The 26,182-nt window shown below is 52.7% G+C and overlaps 3 protein-coding genes across 10 annotated transcripts in view; 1 reads left to right on the top strand and 2 right to left on the bottom strand.

The window, feature by feature from the left end:
• The first annotated feature begins 6,551 nt into the window (after window positions 1–6,551).
• On the top strand, window positions 6,552–10,138 carry Rasl10a (RAS like family 10 member A). Of its 4 annotated transcripts, none has more exons than XM_087198118.1 (3): window positions 6,552–7,889; window positions 9,203–9,327; window positions 9,525–10,138. In XM_087198118.1, exons 1-3 carry the CDS (start codon window positions 7,671–7,673, stop codon window positions 9,865–9,867), a joined length of 687 nt encoding a protein of 228 aa, XP_087054244.1. In that variant the 5' UTR covers window positions 6,552–7,670; the 3' UTR covers window positions 9,868–10,138. The 4 variants fall into 4 exon arrangements, with proteins under 4 accessions (XP_087054244.1, XP_004843453.1, XP_021112830.1 ...); XM_004843396.3 differs by having other exon boundaries at window positions 7,141–7,889; window positions 9,600–10,138; XM_021257171.2 differs by having other exon boundaries at window positions 7,423–7,881; window positions 9,189–9,327; window positions 9,600–10,138.
• A 161-nt stretch (window positions 10,139–10,299) lies between these two features.
• On the bottom strand, window positions 10,300–15,614 carry Gas2l1 (growth arrest specific 2 like 1). The gene is made up of 6 exons (XM_004843397.4): window positions 15,487–15,614; window positions 13,965–14,617; window positions 12,535–12,642; window positions 12,353–12,449; window positions 12,099–12,270; window positions 10,300–11,613 (listed from the first exon to the last, which is right to left on the bottom strand). The coding sequence occupies exons 2-6, from the start codon at window positions 14,595–14,597 to the stop codon at window positions 10,587–10,589; spliced, it is 2,037 nt and encodes a 678-aa protein (XP_004843454.1). The 5' UTR covers window positions 14,598–14,617; window positions 15,487–15,614; the 3' UTR covers window positions 10,300–10,586.
• Window positions 15,615–21,666: 6,052 nt separating this feature from the next.
• Ewsr1 (EWS RNA binding protein 1) overlaps window positions 21,667–26,182 on the bottom strand; it is a 29,318-nt gene continuing 24,802 nt past the window's right edge. For all 5 annotated transcript variants that reach the window (XM_004843380.4, XM_004843381.4, XM_087198108.1 and 2 more), the window contains 6 exons: window positions 25,577–25,706; window positions 24,401–24,523; window positions 23,781–23,943; window positions 23,257–23,354; window positions 22,320–22,572; window positions 21,667–22,059 (listed from right to left, as the gene is read on the bottom strand). In XM_004843380.4, coding sequence (XP_004843437.1) covers window positions 22,020–22,059; window positions 22,320–22,572; window positions 23,257–23,354; window positions 23,781–23,943; window positions 24,401–24,523; window positions 25,577–25,706 — 807 coding nt within the window. In that variant the 3' untranslated portion in view covers window positions 21,667–22,019. The remainder of the gene's footprint in view (window positions 22,060–22,319; window positions 22,573–23,256; window positions 23,355–23,780; window positions 23,944–24,400; window positions 24,524–25,576; window positions 25,707–26,182) is intronic.

The following is a 26,182-nucleotide window of genomic DNA, read 5'->3' as shown; positions in this document are numbered from 1 at the left end:
CATATTGAGAAATGAGGAAAAAAATGTTCAAATGAAAAGGGGAACAAGGGAGGGAGGAGGGGGAAAGGAAAGAAGGGATAAGGAAAAAGAAGACAATAGATGGAAAAAATGGGAACAAAGATTTTGTAAATAAGGGAACGAGTGGTCGATTGGAGGAGGAAGTGGGGGGGGGGAGCAAAATATATCATGTACAGATGCAAATTCCCTATAAAATGTCCTTCAGGTGGCTCTCTCACCACCAGGATAGAGCTTTCCCATGCCCTTGCAACTCAGAATATTACCAACGCTAGCAGGTGAAAAATGGCATCTGTGTTTTAAATGTACCTCTTTCTGTGCGTTTCTGAGCCATTTACCTTTTGCTGTGAGCTCTTTTTTTTTTTCCCTTGTCTACCTCTCTCTGGTTTTTGCTTCTTGCTGATTTGTCATTATTTTTCCCCATTTTGTTACTGCTTTTTTTGCATTTCCATGCTGACACTGGGTTTTCATGTAATCTTTTCTTTCTAGTACTTCTCTGGTTTTAGTGTTGCATCTTATTCCTGTTCCATCTGAGCTGTATAGTGGAGTGAGGTAGGGATCCAACTTCTCATCTTCTCTTCTCCCCCAGATGGTTGCCAGGTTGTCTCTACACCATATACTGAATAATTCATCTTTCTCCCACAGACATGAAATGTCATTTTTAATCATATGCTGAATTTCCCCCATATATTTGGGTGTTTTTCTGAATGCTGTTTCATGCCAGAGAATTTGACTATTCATTTGCTTCTGCCTTTTACAAAAAGTACTTTCAACTGCCACATGCCAATACTGCTAGAACTCTAGGAGGATGAAGCAGGAGGATCACAGCTTCTTGCTCAGCCTGGGCAACATAGTGAGACCCTGAACCCTAAATACAAAGCAAAATTTAATAAAGGTTAGGTATGTAGCTCAGTGTGAAAGCATACCCAGTACCAAAAAGAAGGACCTTTATGTTTTTGAGACAGGGTCTCGCTATGTAGTTCATGCTGGCCTTGAACTCACAGTGATCTTCCTGCCTCAGCTTCCTGAGTGCTGGGATTACACGCATATGCCACCATGCTTGGCAGTATTTATGTTTTTGCAACTTACAATACTCTCTTTTTTTGTTTTTGTTTTTATTTTGAGATAAGGTCTGCTACGCAGTTCAGACTGGCCTTGAACTCCTGGTGATCCAGCTGGCCTCAAACTTGCAGCAATCCTGCCTCAGCCTTCCAAGTACTGGGATTACAGGCAGGCACCACCATGCCCTCTTTGTTCCATTTGAACTTTAGAACTAATTGTGTTTTTTCTTTGTTTTGTTTTGGGGTTTTTTGTGTGTGGTATTGGGAACCATACTCAGGACCTTCAGCTTGCCAGGCAGACATGGCGCCACCGAGCTACATCCCCGGCCCCAATTGTGTTTTTTAAAAAATGATGGTATTTTTATTTGGATCACATCAAATGTTTATATTAAGTTATGGAGAATTGAGCTTGCCTAGCATGTGCAAGACTGGGTTCAGTCTCCAGTACCACAAAAAGAAAAAAAAAGAATTGACATCAGTAATAATATAGGAGAGTGAATGAGGATGTAACTCATGTGCGAAGCCCTGGGTTCAAACCCCAATGCCACAAAAAAATACTAATAGTAATAGTAATGGCCAGGTGTGGTGGTGCTTGGCTGTAATCCCAGCTCTCTGGAGGCCGAGGCAGGAGGATCACCACTAGTTTGAGGCCAGCTTGGGGTACACAGTGAGTTTGAGGCCAGCCTGAACTACAGAGCAAGACCCTGTCCAAAAATTAATAATAACAGGGCTGGAGATTTAGCTCAGTGGTACTGCCACCTGCTGCACAAGCATAAGGTCCTGAGTTCGATCCCCGGTACCAAAAAAATATATAATAATAACAATGATGATAATAATGGATCTTTACATACACATACAGAAATACAAACCTTTTCATTGATAGAGGTTTCTTTTATAGTACTCTGTAAGATTTTAGGTTTTCTTCATTTAAAAGTTCTAAGTCAAGTGTACTGGTATGTACCTGTATTCCCAGCTACTCAGGAGGCTGTGGTGGGAGGATAGCTTGAGCTCAAAAATTCAAGGCCAGCCTAGGTAACACAGTGAGCCCCTATCTTGAAAAAAGCATCACTCATAAATATTTATTGGTTTGTTGATTTGTGCTGGGCATGGAACCCAGGCCCATGCACATGCTAAGCACATGCTCTACCACTGGGCTATCTTCACAGCCCCATTTTCAATGTATTTATGAGTATTTTCCACTCTGGGGTTCCTTTTGTAAATGAGCTCTCTCTCTTTATTTTCCATATATCTTTATAATATAAATGTGTATAAATATATAATATGTGACTATAGAATTAATATATTTAGCTGCGCAAGCACAAGGACCTGAGTTCGATCCCCGGTACAAAAAAAAAAAAAAGAACTAATATATTTAGCCAGGCATGGTGGCACACACCTGTAATCTCAGCACTTAAGAGGCTGAGGCAGGAGGATTGCTGTGAGTTTGAGGCTACCCTGGGCTACATAGTGAGTTGAAGTTCAGCCTGAATTACACTGCCAGACCCTTTCTCAAAAAAAAAATTTCATGTATTTATAATATAAAAATAAGTAATAAAAAATAAGTAATAAATTTATAACATCGTTTTAAAACTTTATTCAGACATTATTCAGATTTCAGCAGTTTTCCTGTTCATGTTCTTCTAATCCAGAACGTCACATTCCATGTCATATCCTCATGCCTCCTTGTGTCTGTGACAGTTTCTCAAGGACTTTGTTTCTCATGACCATGACAGTCCCAAGAAGGACTGGTCAGCCACTTTGTAGAATGTCCTTCAATTTGGATTTGTCTGATGTTTTCCTCATGGCCAGCCTGGGGTTATGGCTTTTTTGGTTTTGGTTTGTGGTTCTAGGGATGGAACCCAGGGCCTCATGCATGTGAGATAAGCACTCCACCACTGAGCTACATCCTCAAACCTATTTATTTTTGGAAAGAACTTCACTAAGTTGCTCAAGCTGGCATTGCATTTTGATCCTCCTGCCTCAGCCTGCAGAGAAGCCAGGGTCACAGGCATATGTGCTGCCACACCTGGTGGCTTCCGGGTTTTTAGGAAGAAAAGCACAAAGGTGCCCTTCTCATCCTCATCACATTGTCTCACAGGGAGCTGCTAACCCTGTCACGGCAGGGCAGCCTGCATCCGCCCCTGAGGGAAGTGTTTGAAGGCTGCCTTACTTTGAAACTTTTCCACATTTCTGTCCCCTTCTCTTGGGAAGCAAGACACTGCATGCAGCCTACACTCAGGAAAGGCGTTGGGGGTGGGAGGAGCTACATAATGTTTTTGGAATTCTTCTGTAAGAAAGACTTCTTTCACATTTATCTATGCAGTCAAACATTTCTATCAGTTTGGACTCTTGGGTATTTATTTTATAACTTGACTTTAATCCAACAGAATGTAATTTATTTTGTTGCTTGATATGTTTGTTTTGGTGGTCAGGGAACTCTTCCCTGCAGGCTCTCTGTTCCTTTGACATGCCACCATCCTTTTACTTATTTATGTGCAGCACTTCCTTATTCCTGACAGTACAAGATACTTCAAGCTCATCTTGTATTTGTCCTCACTACCAGCCATTTTTCCAAGGGGCATGGTTCCTGTCATTGGAGAGTGATATTAGAAACCAAGATCCAGGGCTGAGTGTGCTTACTAGTGGAAAATATACTTACTATGCTTACTGGGGAAAATATATGTGTGCATGCTTATCCATGTATATGTACATATCTCCCATTATATCGTATAGCTGGTAGCTATTTACTTATAAAAGTGGAATTTGCCAGGTGTGGTGATACATACCACACTGTAATCCAAGCTACTCAGAGGCTGAGGCAGGAGACTCCAAATGCAAGTCTAGCCTGAGAAACCTAGCAAGATCCTGTCTCAAAAATAAGGGGAGGGTATAGGGATATATCTTAGCACTCTCTGGGTTCAATCTCTCCTACTCTACACACATGCACACACACAAAAAAAGTTGAATTGTTTTATATATGTAAATTTTTTTCTCCTCAACCTAAGCTGAGGCTCAGAGACTTCAAGTAACTTGCATAGGTGACACAGCTCTGGGAGGAAGGTTTTAAACCCACAAAGTCTCATGCTCGCTTCGGCAGCACATATACTAAACCCATGAAGTCTCACTGTGCTGCCTCCTTGGGTCCGGATGGCTGTAAGACCTGGCATGGCCTTCATGGCCTTCACTGTGATGATGGCAACATAGCGCTGGGCATCTGGGCCACAGGGCATTCAAGAATCTGAGCTGCTGCCAGAACAAGTGGGGTGGAGCCATGATAAATGGCAAGACAGGCTGTAATTCGTAATCAGTGGTGTGGCCCAGAGGCACCCAGGACAGATGCCTCCTGGGGGCTGATGGAGTCCAGGATGCTTGACCCCAGGGAAGGGCTGGCACCAGGCCATCCGGGAAGAAGCCATTCGAGAGGAGGCCCTGTAGTGGAGGCTGCCTGCTGGCTGGTACTGGAGGCTGTGGGAAATGAACTAGGGGAAGTAGAATCCCACACACACTCTGCCTGCCCCTGCCCAGGGCTGCTCAGCTGCCTCCCCGCCCTTTCCACCACCTGGGATTCCATCCTTCAGGGCCAGGCTTAAGTGTATCCCCAGACCCTTCCCAAGCCCCTTGCCCTCAGCCAGGCTAGTGCCTCCCTTAGGCCCCTCAATCCCACCCTCAGCCAGCCCAGGGCTCCTGTCTCCATCTATCTGTGCCTGGCTGCAGGTCTGTCTCACATGACAGAGATAAGAGCAACTGGCCTGGTAACTGTGTACTCAGAACCAGGTCCCCTCTGCCAAGGGAGCAGACGTTGATGTGTTTGATGGGTAGTCCCTGAGACTCTGGGCAGAAACCTGTGAGGAGGGCAAGGGGGGCCCCTGGGGGAGTAGGGATTGGGGTGGCACAGCAGGCAGCAACCCCACAGCCTCTCTTCGGGGAAGGAGAGGGGCTGATGAGAGAGACTGAAATCCACATCCCAGGCAGCCCAAGCTGCCCAGCTTGCTAATCTTTGGGAAGCCTGGTCCAGGGCCACCCACTCCATCATAGCTCAGCTCAGCCACCACCGATGACAGAGGCCTCTCCCTACTCGGACAGAGGGGAGGTGATCTAGCAATCACCTCCTGAACCCTTTCTGGCCCCCGGGTCTAGAAGAAGCTAAGATTCTTAGAAAGTGAGGCCCAGGAGCCCAGAGCCTGACTTCCAGTCCTCTTTCCTTCTGCACACCACAGTCAAATTATGACATCACTTTGGGAGCCTCTGTGAGCAAGTGGCTGGGGATCGAGCTGCATATCACAATCCCTGCTGTTGGTGATGCTAGTGTGAGTCCCCCAGGGAATGTCACCCTTGCACAGTGTGCAGGACTTTGTGGGAATCTTGGGACACTCCCAGTCCACAGTGCCTTCCATGATTCCAAATGCACATGTTGAGAAGCCACGCTGGGCCTGGAGGGGCCTCACACAGTCCTCCTTGCCGTTTTTAGAGATCCCCTGCCCAGGAAGGTTCTGTATCAGGACAGGAAATGAGGGAGCTTTCCAGAGAAGAACTCAGAATGGACTCTGCTCCTGCAGCAGTGATAAGAGATTAGCAAGACCATTCTGGTGTCTACCCACAACCTGCTGCACGCCAAGTGAGAAGAGGACTGAGTCTATTCCCTGCTGTGTTTCTCCAAAGGAAGGGACGAAGTTCACAAAACCCAGAAGCCTAGCTGGGCATGGCGGCACATGCTTGCAAACCCAGCTACCGGGGAGGCTAAGGCAAAAGGATTGCAAGACCCTTTCTCAAAATAAAATAAAAAGGGCTGAGGATGTAGCTCAGTGGCAGACCACTTGCCTTGAATGCATGAGGCCCTAGGTTCCATCCCCAGTACTGCAAATCAAAACCAATACCAATACCAAAACCAAACCAAATCAGACACACAAAACCAGAAGTCTGAAAATTTTTAAAATTCAGAAGTCTGAAAACTACAGTGTAAGAGGGGAAATCGAGTGAAGGGAAACATTCAGTCATGATGTCACATGCCTATAATCCCAGCACTTGGGAGGCTGAGGCAGGAAGATTGCCCAAGTTCAAGGCCAGCCTGGGTTACATAGTAAGTTCAAGGCTAGCCTGAAAGCAAAACTCTATCGTGAAAAGACCAAAAAAATCCAAGCCAAAACAACAACAACAACAACAACAACAAACTCCAGTCAGTGCAGAAACAGACACCTGTGCATTTCATCCAGTACCTGGGTGAGGGCAGAGATATGGGAGCCCCCCAGTGTACAGGGGAGGGTTCACAGCCACACCACGGGGGTCATAGTGGAAGGAGCTCCCCCACCAGCTCTGGGAATCTGAGAGGGGTTTGAGCTCTGGGAATCTGGTTTAGAGGTTGCACCCCTTTTCAGGGAGGCTACAGGTGAAGATTCCTGTAGGAAATATGGTCTTTGCAGCAATGGGGGCGGTGTTGCTAATTTTTGGATTTTTCTATATTTATTCACCTCCAGCCTTGTTGAGGCAGGGATTTGGGGCTGAGCTGCTGTGTGACTCAGTGTGTGCCAGACTCAGTCCCTCCTGTCAGCCCCTACCTCTCCTCCAGGACAGCCGTTTGAAATATTCAGTGTGGCTATTTACCCCTTGGGTGGGGGATGGCGGGCAGGTGTCAGGTCCCTCAGAGGAGATGGCAAGGCCGGCCGAGGGCCTGGGGCTTCCCTGCCCTTCTAACCGTGGAGATCTCCTTCTCCAACCTGTCCCACCAGGTTGGGACAGAAGGTTCAAGGATCACATAGCTTAGAAAAGGGTCTGGCACTTAGTAGGTTCTCACAGAGCCCGTGGAGGTAGGTGTCTGCTTTTGTTGCTGCAGAGCAGGGATCCAGCGCAGTGCGGTTATTCATCAAGGTCACACAGATGGGACCCGATACGACCCCGGGCGGCCTGACTCCAGGGGCCAGGTCTTGTCTGGAGGCAGCTTGGCCAAGTGGTGTCTGGAGGAGCAGACGCAGAGGTGGGAGGGAAGGGGCTTCTGTTTTGGAGCGGTGAGAAGAGGGCGGGTCGGTGGGGGTTAGGCCCCACCCGGCTCCCCGCCCTCCACTCACCTTCAGGACCCTTCCCGGGAGGGGCGTCAGGGGCCGAGAGGGAGGTGGGAGGGACAGGCGGGCCGTTACCTCATCGCTGCCTCCGGGAGGCCGGTCTCGCTGGGTCGCGCCGGCGGCTGGGGCGGGCGGCGACTCCCCGCGCGGGAGCGAGAAGGACAGAAGGACCCAGGCGCCGCTGAGGGACCCGCGCTGGGAGGAGGCCGGACCTCGGGGCCCCGCGCTGCCGGTAGCGCCTCCGTTCGCGCGCTGCGGGCGGAGGCGGTGTCTGCGCGCGGCGCGCCAGGTCTGTTCTTTCCCGAGCTTCGGCACTCGCCGGAGCTCCTGGTGAGTCCGCTGCCGTCTGCCCGCTGTGTTGTCTGACCGCCCTCCCGCCGCCAGTCTGGTCCTTGGGCCTGGTCTCCGCCGGCCTCGGGTGCTCAGGTGGGCGACGACGAGCGCGGCGGGGTCGGAGCGCACTGGGCAGGGCTCACGGGGCGCACGGCCGGGCGCGCACGGTTCGGCGCCGGCCCATGAGGCTTCCCGGCACAGGCCGGCCATGGGGGGCAGCCTGCGAGTGGCTGTCCTGGGCGCTCCGGGAGTGGGCAAGACGGCCATCATCCGCCAGTTCCTGTTCGGTGACTATCCCGAGCGCCACCAGCCCACGGACGGACCCCGCCTCTACCGTCCCGCGGTGCTGCTCGATGGCGCTGTCTACGACCTGAGCATCCGCGACGGCGACGTCGCTGATCCCGGCCTGAGCCCTGGAGGTCTGGAGGTAGCGGTTCGAGGGGCGGGCAGTAGCTGTGCCAGTGTGTGGGGGGGTGTGTGCTTGGTGCACATGTGCAGTCCACGTGGACTCCCCCGGGGCGCCTGACCAAGACCAGGGTTTGAAGGAAGAACAGGAGGGCTGATCTATGTGCATTTGAACCCTCCCAGCCGGCCTGGAGGTGCCCAAGCCCAGGGACCCTAAACCGGGCGATTTTTTTTTTTTTTTTTTTTTGAGACAGGGTCTCCCTATGTGGTTCAGGCTGGCCTTGAATTCACTATGTAGCCCAGGTCAAACTTGCAGCAATCCTCCTGCCTCAGCCTCCTGAGTGCTGGGATCACAGGCGAGCTCCACCATGCCCGCCAAACGAGGCGATTTTGCTAAATGGATTTTTCTTGTTCCGTGGGCGCTTTTGTTTTCTTTGCCTGCCTCCGCTGGTGGGTTTAGATCACCGCATGGTGCAGCATGATGGTGTCGCCTTGAGGGCGCAGCTTGTGTTGGGGCCCTGAGCAGAGCCACAGTGGGAGAGATGGGCATCAGGCAAAGGGGTGGACTTTTCTCTGTTCCCTTGTTCCTGTGACCTGGAGTGAAGACTCATTTAGGAGTTGTGCAGAGTCCAGGACCAACCTCTAATCTGTGCAGCTGGACGCTTCCCAGAGGTTGAGAGGAAAAAGCAGGCAGGATTAAGTTGGGCTTTTGGAGGGGGTGGCAGTTGACCTGAACAGGGAAGGCTGAGTGAAGAGTTGAGTAAAAGAAGTGGTGAAAGCATTAGAGATGGAGAGAACAACAGGGGCCAGAGGCTTAAACATGCATAGCTGCCGACAATCCATAGTCCCGGGCACTGGTATTATGTGGGGGCTCCTGGCCAGGGGCTTGGCAATTACTCTAGAGGTGGCAGCTAGGAAGAGTTGCGCTGGGGAAAGGTGGGAGGAGCAAGAGGCAGATGGGAGTGGGGGGATGGAAGTGAGGATTGAGATGAAGGACGGCTGGTGGCTGACAGGCTCCAGGGGCATTTTATGCTGGTAGCCATTGGTAGGGACCCAGGGAACTTGGGATGGAGTGACCGAGGCCTAAGGATGAATTGTGAGTTATTTTTATTTTTTTATATTTTTGAGACAGGGTCTCACTATGCAGTTCAGGCTGGCCTTGCATTCACTATGAACTTGTGGTGATCCTCCTGGGTCAGCCTTCTGAATGCTGGGATTACAGGCATGGGCCACCACGCCTGGCTGAACTGTGGGTTTGGTGTCAAACTCCTGTAGAGGGTTTGGGTGCAGGAGAGTGAAAGGAGATTCTGTCAAACCCCAGCCTCCCACCCCCAGGAGCGGCCAGACCCTAAGGACTGGAGCTTGCAGGATACCGACGCCTTCGTGCTTGTCTACGACATCTGCAGCCCGGACAGTTTTGATTACGTGAAGGCCTTGAGACAGCGAATCGCGGAGACCAGGTGAGGGCGCGGCAGGTGGTGATGGTGGGGAACTGTACCCTATGGGGGCGAGTAGTCTCCCTCGGTTGTCGTCGGGGGCCGGGTTTTGGATCAGGCCTTTCTTTGTTTATGGGGAGGCCTCCAATTGCGTGAAGTCTTAGACCCACATGGGCCTGGGGTTGATATTTACGGGGGGGGGGGGTTGTCTCTGGCTGTAGGGGATGCGCCTGCGTGTACAACTTCTTGGTGGGAGGATTCTCGGATCCCCAACATTGTGTCTGTCGGGCCCCCAGGCCGGCGGGCGCGCCCGAGGCTCCTATCCTCGTGGTTGGCAACAAGCGGGACCGGCAGCGGCTGCGCTTCGGACCTCGACGAGCGCTGGCCACCCTGGTGCGCAGGGGCTGGCGCTGCGGCTACCTCGAGTGCTCTGCCAAGTACAACTGGCACGTGCTGCGTCTCTTCCGCGAGCTTCTACGCTGTGCTCTGGTGCGCGCACGTCCTGCGCACCCGGCCCTGCGCCTGCAGGGGGCGCTGCATCCAGCGCGCTGCAGCCTCATGTGACCTGATTGGATGAGACTGCTCAACTTCACACGGACTGGACAAGGCAGTCTCCTCCCTGACTGGATAAAGAATCGCTCCTGGGCGACAGGCCTCTCTTTGAACTTCATTGAACACCCACCCTGGACAAAGATAACTTCTTTCTGGGACCTCATCAGATCAGTCCCACTGGATAGAAAGGGCTTGGCTATGAATCCGATTGGAAGCCCTGAGGCTGCCCCTGACACTTCACTGGACACACACTCTAGCGAGGTAATAAACAATTTATAGTGCACTTGGTATTTCTGTTCTGGGATGGGCAAAACAGCTTTAACTCTAAAGGTCAGAGCTCCCAGGCTTGGCCCCCTGGCAGTTAACTCCAGAAGCCCCACTTGTAATGATAGTGGTCAAAAGAGTATGATGGCCCCAAGGCTGAGTCCCCAAGAAACAGACAGGTGGCTGGAGCAAAACTTTACTGTCAGAGGCTCTGTTGGACCACAGGTCCTCAGGACACCGGGCTTGCCGGGCCTCCTCTAAGGCATTCAATAATATTAGTAATTAAATAGCAATGCTCATTCCCCAGCCGGAATGTACAACAGAGGTCCCATTGTGCCATGTCATCCCGAGGGGTCTGGTCCCATGAGGTCTGGTACTCCAGAGTGGAGGGGGCTCCCTGATGCAGAGGGGGGGTTAAGGCCACAAAGGAAAAGGGATCTGGGAGCAGCTAGGCTGGTCCATCATGTTCAGGAATCTGGCTTGGCCCTTGGGGTGACCGAGTGCAGGGCATGCCAGGCCCCAAGCTGCGTGAGTTCAGATGGACGGCGGGGGCCTCGTGGTGTGGGGATACGTGAGGGTTTGCCATCTGGCTGTGTGTCCATCCGACCCCGTGCCCAGGTCTGTGAGGGCTCTGGGCCAGCCAAAGAGCTCCCAGATGCATCTAGTGACACCCCCATGCCAAGACAGGGGCTGCCTTCATCAGAAGAGCTGGACAGGGCTTGGGTGCGGGGCCCAGGCAGCCCATTGGCTGTCCGGCCAGAGTCCCCAGGTTGGCCACACTTGCCACCCAGGATGCTGAGGGAAGAAGAGGAGGAACTGGAGGAACAGTAGGCTGAGTCAGGAGCTGGAGGATCTGGAGCTCGAGCCAGGTCAGGGGCTGGTTCAGGGGTTTGGCTAGCAGCTGCCTCGAGGGCGCGGGCATTGGCCAGGAATTCTTCTTCCAGCCGACGGAACAGCTGCTGTTCTTGCTGTAGGTCAAGCTGCAGGGGTGTGCGGAACACGCTGGCTGGTGTGGCTCCCAACTCTGGCCCAGGGCTGGAGAGCCGGGAAGGCTGCCCTGTGGCAGGGCTTCGGGCTCGGGGAGCTTGAGGGGTGCTCCTGCCAGAGCCCCCACTGCCCTTTCCCCGAGGGACCCAGGAGTGTTGCCCATCTCGGTCCCTGCGCACCAGCAGTACAGCCTGCTCCTCACGGCTCTGGCTGCGGGCCCGCCGGGTGGGGCTAGGGGCGGACAGCTGGGCTCCTCTGCCTCTTGGAGCTGCTTGGGGCTGGCCCGGATCCAGCCGGTCTCTGGACTGGCTGCGAGGGGCAGGCGGCCGTCTCGGAGAGGCTGGGATGCCAGTGGTCAGCCGCCGGCTAGGCCGCTCCCTCCGGGAGCCAGTGCCTGTGTCGTCACTGCGGGCACCAAGGGGCCCACTCTGGGCTGAGGAGGCTGAGGAGTCACTGTCACCGGAGTAGCGGCGGGAGCGGGGGAGAGGGGGCAGCTGATCTCGGGGCCTGGGACAGGGGAATGAGAGAGGGAGCATCATTGGAATGCAGAAGGGACAGGGAGAGGACCCGAAGGGCAGGTAGTTCCTGGACAGATGGGGAGAGCTGGTGGGAGTGGCAAGGGATCCATCTACCCTGGGGACTTCCAGGGAGAAGTGAGGCTTGGCGGCAGCTTCCTGTGGCCACTCAGATCCCGGAAGGCAGCAGAAGAAAAGAGGTCTGCTGAGCCTGTAACTCCTCCTCCCCAGGCCTTCGGTCTCCCCCAGGGTGCCCAGAAGGAAGCTGGGGGTTGGATTGCCCGCTGCCCAACCCCCAGGGCCCGCCCCAGCTGTTGTTGGCTTGGTTGCCATGGAGATGGGAAGCCAGGCCTGCCCCCACCCACAGGAACTTTTCCCAGGGTGTGAGTCACTTTGGAGCACAGGCAACTTCGTCATATGGGCCAGTCTGCCTCTACCCCAACCCTCTGGGCAGCTCTCCCAAGTCCTGCACCTCACCTGAGTGGGGTCTCAGGCTCCTCCTTTGTGCTTCGTAAACTAACAGGTGTCACTTCTGGACGAGAGCCCCTTCGCTCACTCCCTGAGACTGGGCTACCAGGACGGGGGCTGGGGGTTGGAGACACCCTCTGGGGGGAGAAGGTTCGAGCCCTTGGCTGGGATGGGCGGTGGGCTGTGGGAGGACAGGCAGGATGTGAGTGAGGGACACAGCCAGGGAGAAAAGCCCCTGCCTATCTGCCCAGCCCAGCACTGACCAGTGGAAGAGCAGCGGCAAGGGTCATGCTTGTCCAGGTAGTGCTCCAGCGTGTCCCAGCCGCCACCCACGCGCACCATCACATGGCTCCTCAGCACCTGTGGGAGGCGATGTGGTCATGTCACAGCTGTATCCTGTGGGCCCACCAACCCACCCTCTTGGCTGCTGCTGCTGCCTTCTCACCCGCACAAAGATAAGCAGGCTGGAATCTCCCACTCGGTACTTCCCCTCGGAGACCTTGATCATGGGGAACTGGTCTGGACAGGTGCAGTGGCCCAGGATCTCCCTCACCTGAGGCCAGAGAGGAGAAGCTGTTGGTCAGAGGTCAGTCCTTCATCCTGGGCTTATTGTCAATAGATCCAGGGTCAGGAGGAAGTAAGTCCTTCCGGGGAAATGGGGGTGGAGATGTGGGTACAGCTTCCACACAAGACCTCTCGATAGCTCCTTTTCCTGGCCCTCAGGGTCCAGGAAGCAAATCAAGATGAGATGATGAGGCTGGGGTCAGGCCAGGACCAAGGACCCCAGTAAGGGATATCCTTGTAGCCCCTAAGCCAAGGGGGCCCCTGAAGCTGGTCCTCACTCCCCTTGTCACCCTGAGAGGAGATAGGTCATGCAATACCGGTACAGGGGAGCCCATCCCCTGGCTGAGCACTGATGTTGGGAGTACCAAAGATACAATGGGACGACACATGTATACACCAGCACTTAGACACAGGCCGCCCGTCTGGTGAGCACACAAACTGCTCACGTTACCCCAGGCCTGGAGCTGCCAGGCTGGCTCTGTGGGAGGCCCTGCCCACCTCCCTGCCCACAGCGGCGCCAGAGGAAATGAGCAGGTGGGGCCCTGGGTGACCCAGGCCCAGACCCAGGCTGGGGGTGGAGTGCCTGCCTCTGCCTACAGCTATACTGCTGCCGGCCTCCTGGGCAGGCACATCACAGTCTAATCTCCTGATAAGAAAGAAACTCTTGGCTTAGCTGTGGGGGAGGAAGGAACACCTAGGTCCTGGGATGGGGGAGGGAGCTGGGGGCCTGGCTTGCCACCTTCTATGCTCCAAGCAGGACTCCTGCAGCTCCATCAGGGCTTCCTGTTCCTACCACCAAGCACAACTGGGCAAGGCTTCCCAGAAGTGTGCTGGAGCATGCAGGTGATCCCTCCCAGGCACCTTGCCCAGGGCCTTCCACACTTTGTCTTAGCCAATTGCAGCACCCATGGAGCTGGGGGTTGTGGATATATCTGTCTAGCACCTGAGAGCAGGGAAGACATAGAGGAGGTGCCCAAATCAAGAGGCCCCCTCAGATGGACTGCACAACACTCAAGTGGTGGACATGTAACACATGAAAGGAGAGATGGAGCTGTGAGCCAGGATTCTGTCTCAGGACCAGATGGGCTGGTGACGCGACCCTTCCTGGCCGACCTGTTTCCTTGGGGCCAGGCATACATTTGGCACTCAACATGTGCACCCTTCCTTTGGTGCACCCTGTAGATGCTGTACCAAGGTGGGGCCACAGGAGGGTCAGAGATAGGTTATGGGCACTGATTTTGCCACTTGGTCCCAGTGTTGGGGAAGCAAGCAGGAGCCATAGCCTCCCAGTGTGAGCATCAGGGGACTCACCAGCTCATCGAGGTTGCGCAGGTCACTGGGTGTCATGCGGGGTCCTCGGGCAGGAGCCCCTGGTGCAGCGGTGGTTTCAGTGCCTTCCTCTGAAGCACTGGGGACATTGGGGGCTGGGGGTACAGCATGTAGCTCCTGCTCGATCTCCTGCTCCAACTGCACGAGGCGGGGGGCGAGCAGGCCCAGGCGGGCCCCACGTCGCGCCACCTCTAGCAGGCACAGCACCACACTCTTCTCATTCTTGCGCAGCACCAGGTCCTCAGTCTCAAACATGAGCACCTCGGGCACACCCAGCTCCGTGCGGCACCAGCCGATGAAGGTGGCTACATTGTCCCGGGCCATGAAGGAGCCAGGTGCCACGCTGTGCACCTGAAAGGCCACACCTCGGGTTGGGCGGGCGGCAGCCAAAGCACGGGCAGCGTCAGTGACAGCGTTGGCATGTTGGCACAGGGTTGTGCCTGTGGCCAGTCCTGTCAGGAAGCCATCACCGCCGCCCGGCAGACCCAGGCCATACAAGGCATTGAGCCACTCGGCCAGGTCTTCCTTCATGGCCTCCACGTAGGCCTCACTTGAGCGGAATGGCCGCACACTCTTGGCCGCTGAGCCCGCGATGCTCGCCACTGGGTCTGCCATCTCCCGGGCCAGCCAAGTCACTGTGGGCAGGGACATAGGTCAGGGTTGCTGTGAGGACCCAGCAAACAGTACAGACCACCAGGACCAGCCTGTCACTCAAACCAAATACCTGGTTTAAGTGCAACCTGAGAAATTCTCTGGGCCTCAGGTGCCTCATCTGTGAAAGGTAGTGAATAACACTGCTTGCCTCAAAAGATTCAGTGGGATAAACATTCACACCTAACTTAGTATGTTTGCTGTTTGTCTCTTTCTTGGGGTGGGGGGTGGGGACTGGCTGAAGCTTCCCTTCCAGCCAGGCTGGTGACCATCATAAAAGTTGGGACAAGCCAAAGACCTGGGCCCCAGTTGACGAAGAGGAACCAGGTGTGGACCTCAGGGAGGGGCCGTGTCCACTGCTCAGCGCTGGTGCCCATCCCATCTGCTGTCCCAAGGTCCCCTGCTCCTCCCTCGACGGCCCCCTTCTAAGGGAGTGTGCCATTATAACAACCACATAACCACAGTAATAACAGCAAAAACGGTGGGGAGACTTGGGTGGGAGGTGTCTTCCCATTTTACAGGCGAAGAAACTGAGGCGCAGAAAGGGTACGAGCTCGCTGAAGGTCGCAAAGCAGAGGGTGGAGGAGTCCAGCGCCTCTGGCGTGGTGGTGATGCTGGTTTTGGCCCAGGCCCCGCCTCCCTCTAAAAGCCTTCCCAGTGCCCCAAGCCGGTGCAAGCAGGGCCAGGATTCTTAATGGCCTCTACGAGCCTCGGTGGTCCTCCGGGGCCTAGCCCAGAGAGGGTGCAGGGCCGCCCAAGGTCACACAGCCCGGGCGAACAGAGGCTGAGGACGCCGCCACTAGGCCCCATCAGTGAGCACCCGGGAGGGGTTGCTGGGGGTCTCCGAGCTTACCTGGCTCATCCCGCGGCCCCGGGGAGCATCGCAGCGGCGGAGGCCGGAGCCAGGTCGGCCGCCGCAGGGAGGCGCCGACCGCGAAACCCCGGTGCCGCCGCGGCCTCCGCGCCGCCCGCCGTCTCCGCCCCGCCCTCCTGGAATTCGGATCCGGCGGGGAGGGGCCGGCGGGGAGGGGCGGGCGGGGCCCGCGCTCTTAAAGGGGCCTCGCCTTTCCTGGGCGCCTTTCCTGGGATGGGGGAGGAGATGAGTCTCCCAGCTGAGGACAGCCGGGAACCTGGGTCTCCGAGCGGAGGGTTCCTCAGGCGACAGCGGTCAGTCTGGATATCCAGCCCAGACGCAGGGTGGTCCCCATTGCCCCGTGCATCTTCTTTGGGAGGGGTTTGGACCCTCCGTCCGCCTCCCCAACAGCGACCTTCCCGGGCGCGCCGCGGCACCGCTGCCAGAGATGAAGTCAGGAAGTGATAGGGGCCGGGGGCTGCAGAGTCACCTCCGTCCCGGGTGGGTGGAGCTCGGCAGGCCAGATAACCAAGGCGACCCGCCGAGGCCGGCGGCGAGGGGGAGGGTGGCACAGTTTTATCTCTGAGGACACGGAGGTTCAGGGGCTGGTCAGTGGCCAAGGCCCGAGTCTGCTGCTGCTGGGGCTCCGGGGCCGAACAGAGGGGCGTTGGGGGCTGCCTGGGTCGGCCGGGTGCGTCAGGGTTAACCCAGCCCGGTCCTCTTCGAACTGCAGAGGAGGGACCTAACCCACACCAGCGGGAAATCCTGCCCCCTGCTGCTGCCGGCTGGGCGGGTCACTGATGCCAGGCTGGTCTGGGCGGCAGCCCTGCTGTTGGGCGGCCCAACCATCCGCATGCCCAGAGCTTTAATAAAGTTCCCACTGTGTGCCAGGCCTGCTCTGTGTCCTTGAGGGACAGTTATCGTGCCTGAACGGGGATGCAGGCCCAAAAGCTGCTGGTGGAGCTGGGATTTGAATGTGACTATTAATGGGAATCCTCATTCAAGGATCAAGGCATTTGTTGAGCACCTACTGTGAGCCAGACTTCTTGGTGTCAAGTTACTGACATTCTGTTACTGAGTCCTCAGGACTTATTTGGAAGGTGGTTTCAAAAATGCCCTTAACCCAGCTATTCCCTGCTGGGTATCTTCCCCAAAGAATTAAAAGAATCATACCACAGTGATATATGTGGACCCACGTTTATAGCGGCACAGTTCTTAATAGCTAAAGCTTGGAAACATCCCAAGTGCCCATCAACTGGAAACTGGATAAAGAAGATGTGGGGTTTTTAAAAAAAATAAAATGGAGTACTACTGAGCCATAAACAATGAGAAACTAGAGACATTTGTAGCTAAATGGATGCATATTGAGGCCATACTCTTAAGTGAAATAAATAGGACACACGTGTAAATACCGAACAGTTTCTCTAGTGTGAGAAACTGAAAGTGTAAATAAGGATTAAAATGATTAAAACGAATAATTGATAATAGGAAAAGGTCCAAAGGTATAGGGGTGGTGGGAGGGGAAGGGGAAAGGAAAAACTATGAGAAAAGAAAAAGGAAATGAAATCTATGTAAATAGGGAAGGGTGGAGGGGCTGAAGGGTGCACAGGTAATGGGGAAAAAATAAGAACCAAGATACATCATGTACTGTATATCTAAAATGTACCGATAAAAGAATTTTTTTTAAATGCCCTTAATACTTTAGATGACACGTGCCCTCCCTTTCCTCTCTGGAGTGAGGAAGCAGATAGCAGTAGTAATGGCTGGTACATGGCACCTCTTCTGACACTGAAAACCCACAACACAATGGGAGACTGACAGAGGGAGTTCTCAGGGATTGCAGTATGGCAGGGATACTGAGTCAGGGATGAAGTGCCGAGGAGAAGAGAAAGGTTGGAGCCAGGTAACAGAGGGGAGGAGCCTGTGGCTGTGTAGGAAGGCTGCAATTTTATTTGTTTGTTTGTTTATTTGTTTATTTTTGCAATTTTAAATCAGAGATCAGGGAAGGGATGAGACAGGCTTATTGGAGGAAGAGTGTTTCAAGCCAGGGAATGGCCAATATAAAGATCTTCAGGTGGGCATGTGCCTGGTGTGTATAAGAAGAGCAAGGAGGCTCCAAAAGCTGGAGTGGAGGGGTCTGGGGCAGAGACACTGGGGCAAATCGAGGGCCTTGTGGGCCTTACCTCTTGAGGGATATGGGAGCCATAGAAGGATTTGGAGCAGGGGAAGTTGGTGTAGGTCTCAACAGGATGACTGTCACTGTGGTGGTGGGGGGCAGGAGTCAGAGGTCTTTTTTTTTTTGGTACGGGGATTGGGGCAGGCAGCGGCACCACTGAGCTAAATCCCTGGCCCAGGGAGTCAGCGTCTTGAGGAGACCAGGTGGTGGTGGTAGTAGCACTGGGGCTGGAGAGGTGTTGGATTTGGCTATTTTGAGGGAAAATCTACTGTGCCGTGCTAGTGATTGGGTTGCCAGGACTGTGAGGTCTGACTCCCAAGTTTGGGGCTGAGCCTGGGAAGAGAACTGCTGCAGGTAGGGCAGGGATGCAGTTTGGCAAGGGAGGGAATCAGGGAGTGGGTATTAAATAATTTTTAAAATAACTTGATAAATGACAGTATTTTTATATGTTCTCATTTTATAATTTTGTAATTTGGAGAAATAGGCCCAGAGAAAGTGAGGTACCCAGCAACTGTGCAGGAATTTTTTTTTTTGTACTGGAGAATGAACCTGGGACCTGGTGCATGCTCAGGAGCGCTCTACCATTGAGCTATATCCTCAGCCATTTACAAAATTTTTATTTTGAGACAAGGTCTCGCTAAATTGCCCAGGCTGGCCTCAAATTTACAATCCTCCTGCAATCCCTAAATAGCACACCACACCCGGCTATGTGCAACAGTTTGTGTGTGTGTGTGTGTGTGTGTGTGTGTGTGTGTTGTACAGGATTTTTTTTGTTTTTCTGAAATAGTGAGTTGGCCTTGAACTCACTACATAGCCCAGGCTGGCCTCAAACTTGCAATGGATCTTCCTGCCTCTGCCTTCTGAGTGCGGAGATTACAGGCATGCACCACCATGCCTAGCCTTTTTTGTGTGCAGGAATTTGACTCATGCTTGTACCTACCCTGCAAACTTTGGGGTTCTGGTCAGAGGAGAGATGGGACAGAATCCAGACCTTGCTATTGGTTGTTGGGTGGGATGATTAAGCTGAGCTTCAGTTGTGCCATCTGTAAAATGAAACAATGGTAGTAATCTCATCATAATGTAAAAATAATAGCCTAACTCATCTCATGTGGCCCAAAGGATGGGGTGCGCTCCCAGTATTCCTCTAGAGGGGATGACAGAGGGATGTTTCTCCTCTCCATTCCCATGAGATAGGGGCCTGTGATTAGACCAGAGGCCTGTTCCAGACCATAGCCTCTAGTATTCTGATTCTAGGACATGTAACAGTGTTGTGCAGACCTCACTGGTACAGCCAGAGCCTGGCGTAAGGCCTGAAAGGCCTTGGCCCTGATACCCTTTTGTGAGGTAGCCCAGGGCCCACGAGGGCACCTCTGGAAAACTTGTCTCTGCAGGGCATCCTGAAGAATCAAGGGAAGTGACTGAAACAGCTAGAGACCAGAGTGCTGGATGCTGGATGCCTGAGCCCATTGCATGGAGTCTAGAGGCACCTGTGTGTGCAGTGCAGTGGCTGCTGTGCCAATTCATTCTGGCTCCTGCCGTGGGCACATGGCCGTTTGTGTCAGCTGCTGGTGCCAGGGAGCAGCCTGCTGGGTCTTAGGTTGCAGCTAGAGGTCTGGTGGTTTGTGGAGTCTTCTGGCTAAGGCCTCACTGGCAGGCCACAGTCTGGTACTAACACATCTTTTCAGGCTGGATTGAGTCTGTAAGCCCTGTGCAGGATGAGTGAAGGAAAGGCAGGTCTTGGGCTGCTTTGTCCAGATGTGGGTCCAACTGCAGGAATTCATGCTGGTCTGCTTCTGCCTTGGCTGTGGGACAAGTAACCCAGAGCTGCTTCCTGTGCCCTCCCAAGAGAAAGAAGCAAAACAACGCCTGAGTGGGCCACTTCTAAACCTGCCCCATCACACTATGCTTGTTGCTCACCCTAGGCCCATCTAGAGTGGGGTGGGATGGGGCAGCATAGGAGCCAGCTCCTGGCCTTGTTCCTGACTGCACTGTTCTCAGCCCCATAGCCACTTCAGCCTGAGCCCCACGCTGTTTCCTGTTGGGGAAGGGAAGCTACTTCCTGTTGAGCCTGTCCTTGGGGTTCCATCTTCGCATTGGCCCTACAACCTTTGCCCTTTGTGAGGGTACAGCCTAGTGGGACCAGAAGGCTGTGCTAGAATTTTTTTTTTTTTTGGTACCGGGGATCAAACTCAGGTCCTTGCGCTTGCGCAGCAGGTGGCGAAACCACTGAGCTAAATCCCCAGCCCTAGAATTTTTTTTTTAAAGGAGAGGTTTAACTTGGTTCACATTGGAATTTTTATTTTAAGTGTTGACTTACCAGGGGACTTTGGAACAGAGTGCTGGACTAAGACTGTTGTCTTCCTCAGAGAAACACCTCCATCAGGGCTAGTGTGGACAAGCCACTCAATGCAAGGACTTACAGCCCCTCCTGGGCAGCCTTACACAGTGCCTCCTGGGGGATGTGATCATCTGTGTAATGGCAGCATCCTGGGAGGGCTGCTGGTCCAGGGGCCCTTAGCACTGGTCACACCTTTGCTGCTAGAGCACCCAACCTTTCTGGAACAGGGTCCCGTAACTCTCCCCTTGGGTTTTTTTGTTATTTCAGGCTGGCCTCAAACTCATGGCGCTCCTGCTGCCTCGGCCTCCTGTGTGCTGGGATTACAGGTATGCACCACACTTGGCCCCTCAGGGTCCCAATGGCAAGTCCCTTGACCTCTCTACGTTTATGTCCAAGAAAATGTGAGGAGGCACTTGGTGCAGTGCCTGGCACAGGGACCTGGTGCTGAGGCTCAGCTGAGATGGGAGCAACCATGTCCCCTTAGAGAAGCAGCACTGTCCTGTGGAATTAGACAAGGAGCAAGACAGAGCAGGGCAGCTGGTCACAGGTGCCTCGTGGCCTACAGCAAGCATGGTGGGACTTACAAAATGGTTTTTAGAATCATGACTGGTGTCCATAGTCACTGGCATCTGAGGAAAGTCTAAGGGGCTGAGGGGAGCATGGGGCCCAGGGTGTCAGTGCAGAGGCAGTAAAGGAGGTAGGGGTGTGTGGATGGATTTCTATATAAGCTGACAGGCGGGGGTAATCACAGGACAAGGTTTGCTGAGATGGGGCAGGCCCAGGCCCATGTAGATTCCCATGCAGAGAAGGATGCAGGTCAGCTGTGGGATAATCTACAACCACAAGGCGGGAGATCAGCTAGGCAGTGGGGTAGACAGCAACATGGCCTTGGGGGCCTCTTGCTATTAGGGGTCAGAAAATAGAAAACAAGGAACCACCACCCATTTACACCTGCAAGGGATGTGGGTGATTTTCAGAGCTGTTTCAAACTCCTGACAAAGGGAGGAAGAGGGAAAGAGGGAAGATATGCACTTCCTCCTAGGAGGGAACAGGAACATGGCTGACAGCTGCAGGGACTGACAGGATAGGGTTTTCCAAAGATGGGAGAGCAAATGCACACTAGCGTAGAAAATGGGAGATGCATGTGAAACCTCTGTCCAAAAGTCAGTCCCAGCCTATCTGCGGGAGGGCTCGGGGAGCTATTACTGTGGCCCTAGAGATGCAACCCCCCCCCCCCAGAACATCTGGGCCGCTTCCTAAGAACCTGCTTCCATTCAGCAAGGGATAAAAGGTGAATCCGTTCCATGTTTACATCTCCCCTTTACCCCAATGTCTCCCAGACAGCAACCATTTTGGTTTTTTCTGAGACAGTGCCTCACTATGTAGTTCAGGCTGGCCTCAATCTCAGGGCAATTCTTCTGCCTCAGCCTCCTGAGTGCTGGGATCACAGGTGTGGGGCACTACACCTGGCAACAACCAATCTTTTCTGATTAAAGGTGTGTCAGGCCAGTTTGTTACTGTGACAAACAATGTTCGGGTCCGCTCTTTCATGCCATGACCATTTTAGATTATCCCTCAAATGACATTTACACAAGCTGTTTATCTAGATGGCACCCTACTCCCTGGGGGCCAAGGCATGCGACTGTGGAACAGAGGCTGAGAAGGATGACTGTTTATAAACATTTGGAATTTTATTTAAAAAAAAATCACAACCATGAACATTGTTACAGTTAGAGGCCCTCTTGGTTCTCCACAATGATAACTGAGCATGCTCACAAGGGTTCCCATTGTTAAATCTTAGTTAAACAACCATCTTTAAAAGAAGGAAAAAAAAACTCAGCACACTACCATTTAACTTGTTTTAATGTTTCTTCACAAATGGTGAAAAATACTAAAGTACAGACAAGGAATAATCATAATGTTGTGGCCAACATTATAAATATGGAATTATAAATTTAAAACATTTTCTGGTTTAAAAAATAAATCTGGTAGTCAATGCAGCTCTGCGGGTCTCTGCGTCTAGTAGGGCCGGTCTCTGCGCTCCTGACGGTGTTCACCTCTGCAAGTCAAAGAGGGCTTCGTTAGAAAGGGGGGCCGGGGATTTAGCTCAGTGGTGCTGCTGCCTGCCTTGCAAACGCAAGGTCCTGAGTTTGATTGCTGGTACCAAAAAAGGGGGGAAAGGACGGCAGTTCCTGCCAGCACCCAAAGGTGCCCGGCCACTCATCCGCCCCCACACTGGCACCACAGCTCCAGTTAGAGCTAAGAAGGGGCTGTGTTCTCCCTGAGCCCCACAGCCTGCAATTGTTCCCCACCACGTACTTATCCATTTTCCCAGGTCCTCCACGTCCGCCTCTTCTTCCTCCCATTTGTTCCATCAAAGGTCCAGGGGGGCCCCCTGGACCACCTCGTCTTCCTCCACCAAAGCCACCTCGGTCCATGCCACGGCCACCACGGAAGCCACCTCTGTCTCCACCACGGCCACCTCTGAACATTCCACCAGGACCGCCACGGTCCATTAGGCCACCTCTTCCTCCCCGCATGCCACCAGGGCCACCTCTGCCGCGATCACCACCTAAGGTGAAGAAGAGCAACAGTCAGTGGCCAGAGGCTCTGAGGACATGCTGCACAGGCGTCTACTTCCCTGTCCCAGAAAGCAACTCAGACACAATCTCAACATTTAAGGTCCAAAAGCATATACTGAGAACAAGAAGTCAGAGCAAACTCAGAGTCATGGAAGTGAGGTCTCCTTTTTGGGGGGGGGGGGGTACAGGGATTGAACTCAGGACCTTGCGCTTGCTAGGCAGGCGCCAGAACCACTGAGCTAAATCCTCGGCCCTTTTTTTTTTGGGGTACCGGACATCGAACTTGGGACCTTGCGCTTGCGAGGCAGGCAACAGAACCACTGAGCTAAATCCCCGGCCCTCCTTTTTCTGAGACAGTGTCTCACTCTGTAGCTCAGGCTGGCCCTGAACTCATGGTGATCCTCTGCCCTAAACCTCACCCTTTCTTGAGTCTCTTTGTCAATTTCCCAGAAATGCTTACACAGAAAATTCTTCCTGATTGTTACCTGGCTTCTACCCCCACCCCCGATCCTACCACCTCCTCAACCTCAGTATCTGGGTGACATTTTAGAACTGATAATACAATTGTAACTAAGGTTCTTAGTAATGGGCAGCTGGTTTCCCAAGCCCACTAAGTCAGCACAAGAGGTTCAGCACCAGAAAGCTGAGATGATGTTCACAAAACCTTTACCTACCTGGGGGTGGGAAGGGTGGTGGGAGGAAGCCTTCAGGTTTTGGGGCCTTACACTGGTTGCATTCTGTTCTCCAGGCAAAGTTCTGGTTTCCACAACCCCTGAATAAAGTCACAGCACAGTAGAAATCAAGAAGTGAACTAAGGAAGTGGAATGAGCAAAGGCAACATTTGCACTCTATACCATAACCATCAGGTCTGGGTCCCAAAACATTGAGAGGATCTGTCCTCTCACAGAAAATAGCTTGAGTCACAGCCTCAGGCAGCAGTGCACCCATAGGACCAGAGGGAGCACTACGGAGGGGCAGATTGTTGTTCTCACCTGGACAGTCACTGAAGTCTTTTTTTTTCTTTTTTGAGACAAGGTTTCACTATGTAGTTTAGGCCAGCCTTGAACTCACTATGCAGCCCAGGCTGACCTCAAACCTGTGGTGATCCTCCTGCCTCAGCCTCCCAAGTGCTAGGATTACAGGTGTGTGCCTCCGCACATGGCAGTTATTACACTACTCTAAATAATGAAGTACATACGGATTGGGACACTGCCAGTCTCCAGCTCGATGCTGAACATTTCCTCCTCCAGATGGGTTTCCTCGGGAACCCCGGGGTCCTCTTGGAGGGAAGCCTCCTCTGTCTCCTCCACGACCTCCCATGCGACCCATGGGTCCCCCAGGACCTCCTGGGCCACCTGGACCTGCAATAAGAAATAGCCAATCATCTTTTTATAGAATCAGCTTTGCTATAGAAAACAAACTCTCCCACAGGCCCAGTGACCTAGACAGGCATTAGCATCATCCCCACAACTACCAAGCCATGGACCAGAAGGCTGTCCATGTACAATACTCTTTCCATGTGTATTATTTCACTTCGCTCCCAACAACCCTGTGACATTTTCATGCAATGAGACCAAAACAGAAATCGCAGTCCCAGAGCTGACACCAGGCACTACACACATTTTTTGGGTACTGGAGATCAAACTCGGGTCCTTGCGCTTGGCGAGGCAGGCGCTGGAACCACTGAGCTAAATCCTCGGCCCTCTACACACATTTTTATTACTTCATCTCCACACTGATCAAGTTTCTCAAGGGCAAAAGTTGGGCTGAAAAACACTTACAGGAATAAAGAAATAGATCAGAGGAAAGCATAAATACCTCCACGTAGTGGTGGTGGCATCCCTCTGCCCTCACGGGGCGGCATGCCACCTCGCATGCTGTTCATTGGAGGCTTCTTCCGCGCAAGGGAGACTTTAAGTTTGCTTCCTTGAAAATCTTTCCCTAGAATAAGGTAACATCAATGCACCCCAAACTCCAACTCCTCCCTCACAGAGGGACTAGAGTTCCTCCTTTTCCATCAATTCAATCACTTATCAAATTTGGTGTCCCCAGAGCCATCAAGCCTGCCTCCTCTTGTAAATCTCCAAGATTTTTACCAATGAGTCCCCATGACCTGAAAAGGCTTTAAAGATATTTAAAAATCCCTCTACCCCCAAACAAATCCCACCAAGCAAACAAACCCAAACAAAACAATACCTCACTATTTAAAGAATAGCTAGCTGAAAGGAGCAGAATGTGTACTAGGATCCTTGCAGTACATAGGCTGAGAGACTGGACAAGAGCCATGAAAGGAAAGCCAGGACTTAATGGCTGACACTTTCAAGTAGGTTGTGAAATTCTAGCATTGATGTCCAGGCTTTATTTAAAATATAGTCACTCTCAAATATACACTGGCTATTTCTTTTTTTTCTTGTGGTGCTTGGGACTGAATCCAGGACCTTGTGCATACTAGGCAAGTGCTCTACTACTGGGCTACATTCCTAGCCCTGAGATGTTTCTTATGAAGAGTTTTCTGTACGTTCTGATAATGCAAGGAGAGGAATCTGCAGTTTTAAGTGAGGCTGACTTATAAAAACACCTGAATATAAAATGACTTCCCAATCCTAGGTGACCTGGCCCTCCCAATATTAAAGAAAAATAGACAAGCAGCTTTCTCCAGAAATGCATTCCTTTTGCTCCCATGGTTCTCAAGTTTCTCCCTCCTGTCAAGCCCTATTGTGATGTAGAGAGTATTTCTGTCTCGTCCCTAGATCTTCCAGAGAATGATACTCTAACGGCATCCCATATTAACAGGAGCTTTTCTTTCCTGCAAATTGACACCAGCATTTATTTGCTCAAAGACCTTATGCGAGGCTGGGGATTTAGCTCAATGGCACCGTTCCTGCCTCACAAGTGCAAGGTCCTGAGTTCAATCCCTGGTACCAGGAAGAAAAAATAAAAGAACCCAAGTGTTCCTGGTGAGCAGGGTTTTGACTGCTAGCAAGCACACCCTACCATCAAACCACTCCACAGCAGCCTTGGCAGTCGGTGGATCTTCATAGGACACTGTGGCATCACCTTTGGGCTTTCCTGTTTCCTTGTCCAGGTAGATGTGGATCATGGGTTGCCCAGTTCTCTTGTTAATCTACACATAAAATTAGCACAGTTAGGATGTGACTATAATATACTAGCTTGGGAGTACAAGTCCATGTGAAATTCACAGTCCCACAGACTGTTGAAAGCATTAACTTTTCACAGACAGATAAGCATCTACTAAGACATCAGTATGTTTGTGTTTTAGAATTATGGGTGTCTTTAATCAGCCACAGTGGTTCGTGCTTGCAATACCAGCACTTGGGTAAGAGAGGCAGGAAGATTGCCATGAGTTTGAGGCCAGCCTGGGCTACATAATGAGTTCAAGGCCAGTCTGAACTACATAGCGAGTCCCTGTCTCAAAACACCAAAAAAAGAATTTTGAGTGTCCTATTTCCTCCTGTTTTTCTGTTTTTAGGTACTGGGGATTGAACTCAGGACCTTGCACTTGCGAGGCAGGTGGCACCACCACTGAGCTAAATCCCCAGCCCATTTTGTTTTTTTGAGAGGGTCTCACTATGCAGTTCA

Source organism: Heterocephalus glaber, unplaced genomic scaffold, assembly GCF_053883595.1.
Source record: "Heterocephalus glaber isolate CG9 unplaced genomic scaffold, H.glaber_assembly_v1.0 deba00001687, whole genome shotgun sequence".
Classification (NCBI taxonomy): domain Eukaryota; kingdom Metazoa; phylum Chordata; class Mammalia; order Rodentia; family Bathyergidae; genus Heterocephalus; species Heterocephalus glaber.
The sequence above is the reverse complement of the archived record's forward strand: the minus strand, read 5'-3'. Positions and strand labels throughout refer to the sequence as shown.